Genomic DNA, 9,739 nt, shown 5'->3' on the forward strand with positions numbered 1-9,739 from the left:
TTTTTTTATATTCCAATTACAATTCATGAATTGAATTGGAATCAATTACAAAATTCTGAACAGACCCCACCCTGGAATAGAGTCACTCAGATTTCCCACTGTTCTTCAGTAATGTTTATACTATGGTTTTATCATACTTTAAATTTGAATGAGTAAAACCTGGTATTGAATTTTCATCAAAAAATATCCAGAGTTTTATGATGATGATGATGATGATGATGGTGCTGGAGATGGTGGTGACTGCTGCTACTCCTGCCGCCACCGATTAGTTTAAATGAATTTTGTTTTTCGAGATGCCCAATGTGTTTTTTGTATGATAGTAAAAAATATAAGACCTCTGTTAGATTATTTTTATGAATTCATATAGCCTATCTATCATGTCAAAAATTATCCTGACAATATTCAAATGTGAATGAGAGATATTAACCATTAGCCCGCTTATCTTAGTGGTTTGTTACATTGTTATAATTTCTTGCCTATGATTTTAATCAAACCGTCTTTCATTAGTTCATTTAATTTATAAAACTGGGACTGGGGAGACATGACGAATGTGATGCTCTTTACTAAAATGTTTTTACTCATAAATAGAAACAAACTGTTAAGATTCTTTAATTTTATGATATTGTATGTTTGTTACAGATATGAATGACTTCTTCTGAAGTTGGTTAGATGAAATTATGCTAAGATAAATGTTGACAAACGAAGTAACAGTTAGAGGTTAGAATCGCTGTATCATAACCAAATTTGCTTCAATAGAGAGCCTTGAGTCCAGTGACAGCAGCTAGCTACTTACCTAACATTGCAGCTCTGTGAATTTGTACCCTGGTATATCCATCACGTGGGAGGTTGCACTTCCTTCTTCCGTTTACAGCTGAGGAGAAAATAGTGCGCCGCAAAATGGAGGTGATGATATTATTAGTGTATTTTCAGTATGAGTAGCGTATGCATGCACTTTTATTAGTTAAATTGGTGTGGTTGTGAAGTTGTGAATTATTGTGTAAAATTTAAAAATATTGAAACGGTGAACATCGAGTAAGCTACACGAATTACTAAACAAGACTTATTCAGCTCCAGTCTACCTTAGTTGTACGCTATGTCCCTGGTCGGAGGAACCGATATCTGTAGCGACGTAAAAATCTATCATTGACAGCTAGGAATTTTGTCCCATAGCTAGCTGCAAGACCGTTTTCCAAAGGGGAGTATCGGGCTGTAAAATTGTAGTATTTATCTCTCTATAAAAACAGATCACTATCGTTGTGTGCTACGACTCATAGCTACGTTATGGAAATTTGGAATATGTCTGCAATTTCGGCAATTCCTTTGCGCTTTAGCCAGTTTAGCCTACAATATGGAGGGATGATAGGAAAGCAACCTAAAATGGCGTATGGAGGGATCCTTTCAAATAGAATTTTCTATGCGCTTCGGGTGTCGTTCTTGTCGTTTCATGGAGAATTACTTCATCGAAAGACGAACGTACATAATGTCTATCTTGAGCGCGTCTAATTTCACTTTGATGTTTTGCCTTTTGAAGAAAATGGACTGTGTCGATATTGTGTGAAACATCTGGAATCTGTCACCAAGCCTGTCGCGCTGTTGCAGCTGGTATTGTACTTAAGGGGGGGGGGGTCTGTTCATTTAGCCTATGGATTATATAACAGTGTCACACTATAGGCTATTGTCGTTTATTACGGACGTAAACAAGAAACGAAAGACACATTTGGCTTGCTAGTTTATCGGCTTGCTGTTTTTCTGGAAAACATTTATTTTACATGCAACGTTCAGAAAAGGGTGGGCTGGAAGAAGGAATGGCGATACGCGGTACTTTTCACGCTTTCTTACTGTAAGTTGAGCTGTATAGCTACGTTAAATAAAATGGTTTGTTAACATCAAAACGAGTATTTTAGCCTTTTTAATCCCTAATAATAAAAAGGCTGTCAGGCTGCTTCTTCCTGCACCCAAAATGGTCATTAGGCTATGTAACACAGTCTGTACTGTAAGGTTTGCAGTTATTTTAATGGTCACGAACCCTATTTCTTATTCTTAATGTCGACAGGGCCATGACACCAAGGAGCCTGAGCAGCTCCGGAAACTATTCATCGGGGGCCTGAGCTTTGAAACGACAGATGAGAGTCTGAGGAGCCACTTTGAGCAATGGGGAAAGCTAACCGATTGTGTGGTGTGTATGTCCTTTAAAGCTTTGCAGTTTCCCAGGTCTCTAAATTGATTGTGTTTTCAATTAAATGCAATGTGATGAAGCTTAAGATGAAACCTATAAAATTTTATGAATATGGACGGGATGAGCTAGGCTACTTGACCGTCTAGATAAAACAATTTTCTACAAGAACCGGGTACCAAAATTGTAACTGAGTTTGCGTGTAATTTCTCATTTGGTAATTTTTATTCACACAAATACAGGTCTTTTTGGACTAGTTCATAGTCGTTTTTTGCCTAACTGTTGACTGTGTTGTGAAGGTCATGCGGGACCCTGCGAATAAACGTTCACGAGGGTTTGGTTTCGTGACGTATTCCTGCGTGTCGGAGGTGGATGCTGCTATGGCGGCCCGCCCTCATAAGGTGGACGGGCGTGTCGTAGAGCCCAAAAGAGCAGTTTCCAGAGAGGTGAGCCCCTTACTGTTCTGCCTCTTTCCAACGGCTATTGGGAAGTGATGAAACGTGTCACTTCCTGAACACAAGTTTTCTCAAATGAAGAAAAAAATACATTCTCTTACAGTCATAACGAAGTGTCCTGATACTGCTTAGCGTTGGTATTAACAGCACTGCTTTTTATGTAATGCCCTCAAACAAAATTGGTGACTTCTGGACTATTTGCTACTGGAAGCATTTACATAAACAATACTGTGATTTGAACACAATTTCCCACCCAACTCAAACTAACCCAATTTCATGTTTTTTTGTGTGTGTGCTGGTTTTCATTCCAACCGCACAATTGCAACTCCATAATTGCTTTTTCAAAAGGTCAGCTAATCAAACCTACATTGTGTTGACATATATGTTAATGAAAAGGTTTTAAGAATTTATGCCTGTTTAATTAACCTCAGTTGAGATGTTGGTGGAAATTAAAAAATTAAAAAATAAACATTTACTGAGGAGTGGAAAGCTTGACACAGGCCATGTTAATGAAGCCATGTTTTAGACTATGTCATACATAAAATCATTTTTTATTAAAGCACTATTGTATACATTTTTATACTATTATATTAATAGTGGATAGCATCATTTTGATTTTATTGTAAATGCTGCATCCAGTTCTCCACGTTGGGCAGATAAAGATTCAGCACTTGTATTTCTGTCTTTAGGATTCCTCTAAGCCAGGAGCCCACTTGACAGTGAAAAAGATCTTTGTAGGAGGGATCAAGGAAGACACAGAGGAGTACCACCTGAGAGAGTATTTTCAGACCTATGGGAAGATTGAAAGCATTGAAGTGATGGAGGAGCGCCAAACCGGGAAGAAGAGGGGCTTTTGTTTTGTCACTTTTGACGATCATGACACGGTGGACAAAATCGTCGGTAATTATTATCACACTCTCTGACACACCTTTCTGATGTATATGAAAGCGGGACTGTTAAATCAAAATGTTTTCTTGCTTTGCTATGCTTCAGAAGAAATGTGTGACCAAAATCCCTGTTTGGCAGTCTGCAATCTCATATTTTCATGTCACTGTAAAGAATGTGCCTTTCGCTCAACCTTCTGTCTTTTGTTTTAAAATACATTTGTCTCTCTCGTTGCAACAGCACAGAAATACCACACAATAAACTCTCATAACTGTGAGGTCAGGAAAGCGCTTTCCAAACAGGAAATGCAGGCAGCATCCAATCAGAGGAGTAAGTAGACTGCAGTCTTTTGCTTGTTTGATTTTCTGGTTTGAAAAAAAAAAACAGGATTTTCCAGTTGTTTGGGTTTGGTTTGGGAGTGATGGGAAGTTTACACAAAACCAGGGGTAGGATAGGCCGTGTAAAATCCACATAGTGGTCATAATAATGGTAATTCTATTGGATGATGGTGATAATTAATGCAATTCATATTTACATTGCACATTGTGTGAATCTCAAAATAACTTTACAATGGAGGGGGGCCCAACATCCGCCCCAGACCCATCAGTGTGTAGCATTCGTATGGGTGTTGCGGGGTACCTTTTTGTATAAGGACACACAACAAATCTGATTCTGAGAAGAGGTGGGATTTTTTTTTTTTTGCTAGTTAAACTTAGAGCGATAAGATGGCCAGATTGAGTATGTCTGATTATGAATGCAGCCAGGACCCTGGGAAAACCTACTCTTAGCATTATTTAGTTTGTACATCATGCACTCTGTGCTATGCAATAAAAATGATGGAAGGACTCTGTGTCAACAGATCTCTCTACAGAAATGACTCCGAGACCATCCGTACTGCGCTGTTGGTGAAAAGTATTTGCTTTCCCAAAAGACCAAATTGTGTTTATTTTCCCCTTCGGGTTGTGGGACTGCACGATGTGGGCAAGCTGCAGGGGCATAAACGTTGGTGTTTTTTCACAGATAGGGGCGGAGGTTCAGGAAACTTCATGGGCAGAGGCGGAAATTTCGGTGGGGGAAACTTTGGCCGCGGAGGCAACTTTTCTGGTAGGAGCCGTTTGATTAGATTTTTTTTTTTTTTGCAAAAAACAGGCTGCCACTGACATGCATACAAGAATATCTTTACTCAAACTTTTACCCACCCTGTAGGTGGATATGGAGGAGGCAGAGGAGGTTATGGTGATGGTGGCGGCTACAATGGATTTGGTGGAGATGGTATGTCTTTCCTACTTTACTTTTTTTTTTTACTTTACTGTTTACGGTGGGGCTGGAATTTATATACTGGAAAGCTTATTTTTGTCTTTATTAGTTTTCTGTGACCCAACCCTTTCAATGACAAAATGTGTTTAAGACTGCACAGCTATGGCTTGAGATCTGAGCAGTGGCATGCTACTGCTACACTGCCCATGGCAAAGGGGTAAAGAGGAAAATGAGCTAGGCAGTTTTAGAGAGATTTAAAGCGAAATCGCTCTGTCTGACGCAAACTGCTGTCATAGAAGTAGTTTTAGTTGTGGACTATGGACATAAAACAAGTGCCGATTCATAACACACACTAACATATAGAAGTCAGGCACTTCCACAGTGTTGCTCTGAGACGTGTTGCCCAAGCAAAAGCTGACATGGCGAAACCATAATTTCTCCAACTGAGTATACCTAAACGGTTTCATGCCAGCCCAGATCCAATTTTGCACAAACAGGTGTTCATCAACACACTGGCTAAGAAGCATGGCATTAAACAAGCTGATCTAGCAGCGGGGCTCAACAACAACGCGTGTCCAGGGCAAGTAAAAAGCTGCTCAGCCACTTGCTGATTAGGCAAGTGGCGATTCCGGTCTAATTCACAATTCAGGTTGTTCAAATCTGTCTGGCGCCACTGAGCTAGCACAGAAGCGGAGTGTTGCGCTAGAAGAGAGAAGATTAAAGGACGAGGGCCACGTTGGTCACAGATCACTGACCGACCGTAGAATCGGAATGTTAGTACAGTAGACACTGGACAGTGGCTCACTTTAGTTCATATGGCATTATGACTCGCACGACTAGGTCATACGGCATCTCGTCCTGATCTGATCACTCTTTAAGGCTTTAGGCTCCAGAAATAAAGCGATGTAAACTGGTATACAGCACAGAAAATGTCAGTGTGTTTCGTGTCACTTGTTATTCACACAAGTTAGTTCACATTTTTCACTGTCCTTATTGGCTCCCGCCGTTAACTGAGCTCATGGCAGTATAACATTGTAAGGCCACTGTCCAGTCTTTTCAGCGCTCTTTTTGATCACAAAATATATCTTTTGTGTTGCTTATGTGTCCTTTTAGGAAACTACGGTGGGGGACCTGGCTATGGTGGAGGCCGTGGTGGGTATGGAGGAGGCGGTGGTCCTGGGTATGGAAACCAGGGCGGAGGGTTCGGAGGATACGATAACTACAATGATGGAGGCAACTTTGGAGGTAGCCCTCAACTCTTATTCCGTCCTGCTCGAGGTATAAGACCTCATGGCTACTGAAAATGTCTGTGAAAGTATGAGTTCCTGGAGACAGTGTTCTCACTGAACTTTTTGTTTGACTGATTTGAAGGCAACTTTGGTGGCGGTGGTGGAGGAAACTATAATGACTTTGGGAACTATGGTGGACAGCAGTCCAACTACGGCCCCATGAAGGGAAACAGCTTTGGCGGGAGGAACTCGGGCGGGCCCTATGGCGGTAAATACTGTCTCGGAGCTGGGCACATTTTCAACTGACCGACTGTGGCGGCTTGTTCACTGCATGTCCTTCTGTGATCCAATCACACCCTTTTGCTTCACAGGTGGCTATGGCTCTAGTGGTGGAAGCGGGGGTGGCTACGGTTCCCGGCGATATTAATTTTTTTCTGTCATTGATTTGGTAAGTAGCCTTCAGCATTTCTCTATTGCACAGAATAAGAGTTTGTGATGGTAGAATAATAATTTGTTTTGTCCTGTATCCATTCAACAGGCTACAGTTCTTAGCAGGAGAGGATGTGAGCAGAGGAGTGGTCAGGAAAGCTGCAGGTTACTTTTTCAGGCAGTCGTCTGAGGGCTTTAGAGGAACACTGAAGGAGCCAGGAGCCCTAGTCAGAAAAAAGTTACCGCAGCTTAAACAGGAGCCCGGATAAGGACTGAATCCACTAGCTACAGAGTGCAAGTGTAGCTACTGAGTGAAGAAACAGTGTCTGTTAGATGTACATTCCTGAGGTCTTACTTGTTTCTAGATCCCCCCTCCCTTTTCTCTTTCATTTTTTTGCATCAAAAAAGAATTGCCCATGTATATTGTGTTAGTGGTATCAGGAATAAAAACAAGGAACTCTTTTTAACTGACCATGTGTAGTCAGTTCTTGAAATGAGTCATAAGGTGTTTTTTTGTTGTTGTTTTGGAGATTGTTGTTAGTTTTGCATGACTGCACCATTATGTTACTTTAAAATTGAAATTGAGTTCCGTAAAGATATGAGAAAAAAGGGCAGCAGATTCACTGCAAGATGTCCATCTATTCTTTTTGAATATCAAAGTATTTAGTAAATTATTGTGTTTTTTAATATCAAGTGAATCCTAATTTGTATTATAAGTGCTATGTGTGATCCTTTTGATTAGTGTAACACTTGACCAAACCTGAGTCAAAGCAGTCTAGATGGTATTTGGCTTCATATAAGGGCATGTAATCCACACATGTATAAATAGAATTCTAGATTGTTAAATATTTTGACAAGTGAAATCCAGATTTAATAAAGTTGTCTAGTAAATTCCCGACTGAAGTATAGTGCGTCATTGGGTCAGAAGGAGGTGGAAGTTTTTTTTGTTATTCTCTTGTACTTGTGACAATTGTGAAATATAGACACCAAATATCACCGGAAATCTTTTTTGTGTGTGTTTTTCCGGTTAATTTTATTTCCTTTTGAATTTTTTCCTTTAATTCCTGAATCAATGGCAAGAGAGCTTCTGCTAGGCCTAGTGTGGAATTCTTAAATCTGCCAGAACCAGTCTTACACAAGCAGGATTATTAACTCCACATGACACTGCAGTTGGGCCTCAGTAGGCCAGTGAACCCAGAACCCAGATGGCTAAGACAGCTTCATACCCGGGCCCCAGCACAGTGGACCAGTCCAGTCAGCATGTTGTTGCAGGACAGAGGAGGCAGCGTGGAGATCCGAAGCCTGGGAGGAAGGCGTGCGCTATTCTGTGCCAGTAGCGGGCTTCTCCAGGCTAGCTGTACCCTTCCAAGAACAGCTGACGCTAGCCAAGAAAGACTAGCGAGATTTGCCGGATGTTTTTGGAGTCCCGTTGAGTAGTAGCTACTGCAGTTGGGCAGAAAATGCACGCTAGGTCATCAGGTTTCAGACCTAAAAGAGGAAGGGGAGTGAGTACAAGGATTTTAAATTTTTCAAACAGTAACGTACAGTTACTTGACTTAAGAAGATGGAGCAGTAACATAGAGCCAGGTAAGAGTAATCGCTTTGCTTGATTTACAGATTGGAAAAGATGGCTGAAATGACTGAAAATCTATTATGACACGTAAACATCGAAAGTTCTGGATGGGTAAGGCTCCCCCCTCCCCCACTATGTATACAAGTACACAAAGCACTCATAAGACCATTCAAACTTTTCTACAAATATGCCTATTGGATGCACTAAATGCACAGTAAACTAACTGACGTTCATACGGTATAGACTTGGCCAATCCATGCTTTATTAAAGTGTTTGTGAGACACTTGCACTAAACCCACTGTACCCAGAGTCATTTGGAGAATTACAACCTATATTGTAGAATTATGATGCATACTGTATATTGGCTTCAAATTCTTCCCTTGACCTTGACAATAAGTTTTTATTCAAGTCATTTTAATCTGAAGTTCCAAAGAACTATATGTATACTGTAGTTTTTCTTTTCAATGTATGACCACCTATTTGAAAGAGGATGCAATTTTTCCTATGACTTCTAGAGCTGCTGCTATGCTGGAACAATTTAAGGTAAGGCATAATATCTGAAAGTTACACAACTGAAAGTTTTTTGTTTTTTTGAGTAGGGGAAATTACCTAAATGGTTGCATGTTTTTTAAACAGCATTCACAGTTAATTAGTTTTGTTGGTTTGTGCACCAAGCGAGAATTTTTAAAAAAAGTGAATAACAGTACATTCTATTATTATTATTATTATTATTGTTATTAGTGAACCTCAGTATGTTACAGTCCATTCAAGAATTCTGCAATAAATATAAATAAGAATATGCTGTAAGTATAAATAAGCTTTATATTGCCTTTTCAAGTGTCATTGTACAAATGATGAACGGCCATCTTAGGGTCCCAGTGGTATTTCTCTGTGAGAATTTTGTGACCCATGACTGAAGTAGGCATTCTAATGTAAATTCAGTATCCAATCAAAGGTGAATATATTCATAATTTTCATAAAGACAGCTCCTCACAAGAAGAATCACAAAATGCTGTTTTATCAATGAACCCATTTGTAAAAAAAAATAAAAATTAAATGTAACACACTTTTGTAGAGTCTAAACTGGTGCTGTCAATGTGTATTTTTTTGTACTACAATGTGTAAACAAATCTAATAATTAATCGTATGGAGGTTTTATTCTGTATTCATTAAATTTCAGACATGTTGGTATTGAATAAAAAGTTTCCCAAAAAATGGTGTAACTGGTTTGTACGGCTCAGTTCTCTCTTTTGTACACATTGGAGTGATTACATTTTCAGGCTTCTGATTTATTATACACATCTTGCATTCCTGAACTGTTCCGATCCTAGTGCATGCTTTAAAAGAGTTCTGCTCCACAACGGTTACGCAAAGATTTCTCAGGTCTCAGGTTTCTTTTAGTGAGAGTTAAACAATGGGAAAGGATTGCCGTTGAGACAGCTGAGCTTATGAGCGTTCATGTGACTATTAAAGTGTAAATTTCCAGAAGGAAACTAACCTTTAAAATTTCCTTTCCTTTAATTGTGTTTCACGAGACAGTCGGGGATGTATGATACTTAAGGCTATTAAAAGGAATACCTTGAGTTAGAATAGTTGTGCAACAGAATTTGACATGTGAAGTGGAAGGCTGACACCAGGGTAAGTAATCTAGTGTACACCTCCATTTGCTTGTGTATCTTTGAAAGGCGAAGTTCATGATATCTGGAGGCTGGGTCCTTTGAAAAGGCTCTGGGGCAAA

General features: G+C 39.8%; 1 protein-coding gene across 5 annotated transcripts; it reads left to right on the plus strand.

Annotated features, from left to right (window-relative positions):
• Positions 1-779: 779 nt before the first annotated feature.
• On the plus strand, positions 780-9,027 carry hnrnpa3 (heterogeneous nuclear ribonucleoprotein A3). 5 transcript variants are annotated; one of them, XR_010328987.1, is made up of 13 exons: positions 780-903; positions 2,054-2,176; positions 2,473-2,619; positions 3,318-3,528; positions 3,754-3,843; positions 4,373-4,414; positions 4,534-4,617; positions 4,720-4,785; positions 5,884-6,015; positions 6,142-6,267; positions 6,371-6,447; positions 8,046-8,112; positions 8,517-9,027. XR_010328987.1 is itself a non-coding variant. In XM_064327279.1 (12 exons), exons 1-11 carry the CDS (start codon positions 898-900, stop codon positions 6,424-6,426), a joined length of 1,083 nt encoding a protein of 360 aa, XP_064183349.1. In that variant the 5' UTR covers positions 780-897; the 3' UTR covers positions 6,427-6,447; positions 8,046-9,027. The 5 variants fall into 5 exon arrangements, 4 of the variants coding, with proteins under 4 accessions (XP_064183349.1, XP_064183348.1, XP_064183350.1 ...); XM_064327279.1 differs by having other exon boundaries at positions 8,046-9,027; XM_064327278.1 differs by lacking the exons at positions 8,046-8,112; positions 8,517-9,027 and adding an exon at positions 6,538-7,323.
• Positions 9,028-9,739: the final 712 nt, after the last annotated feature.

Source organism: Anguilla rostrata, chromosome 3 (genome assembly GCF_018555375.3).
Source record: "Anguilla rostrata isolate EN2019 chromosome 3, ASM1855537v3, whole genome shotgun sequence".
NCBI classification, from domain to species: domain Eukaryota; kingdom Metazoa; phylum Chordata; class Actinopteri; order Anguilliformes; family Anguillidae; genus Anguilla; species Anguilla rostrata.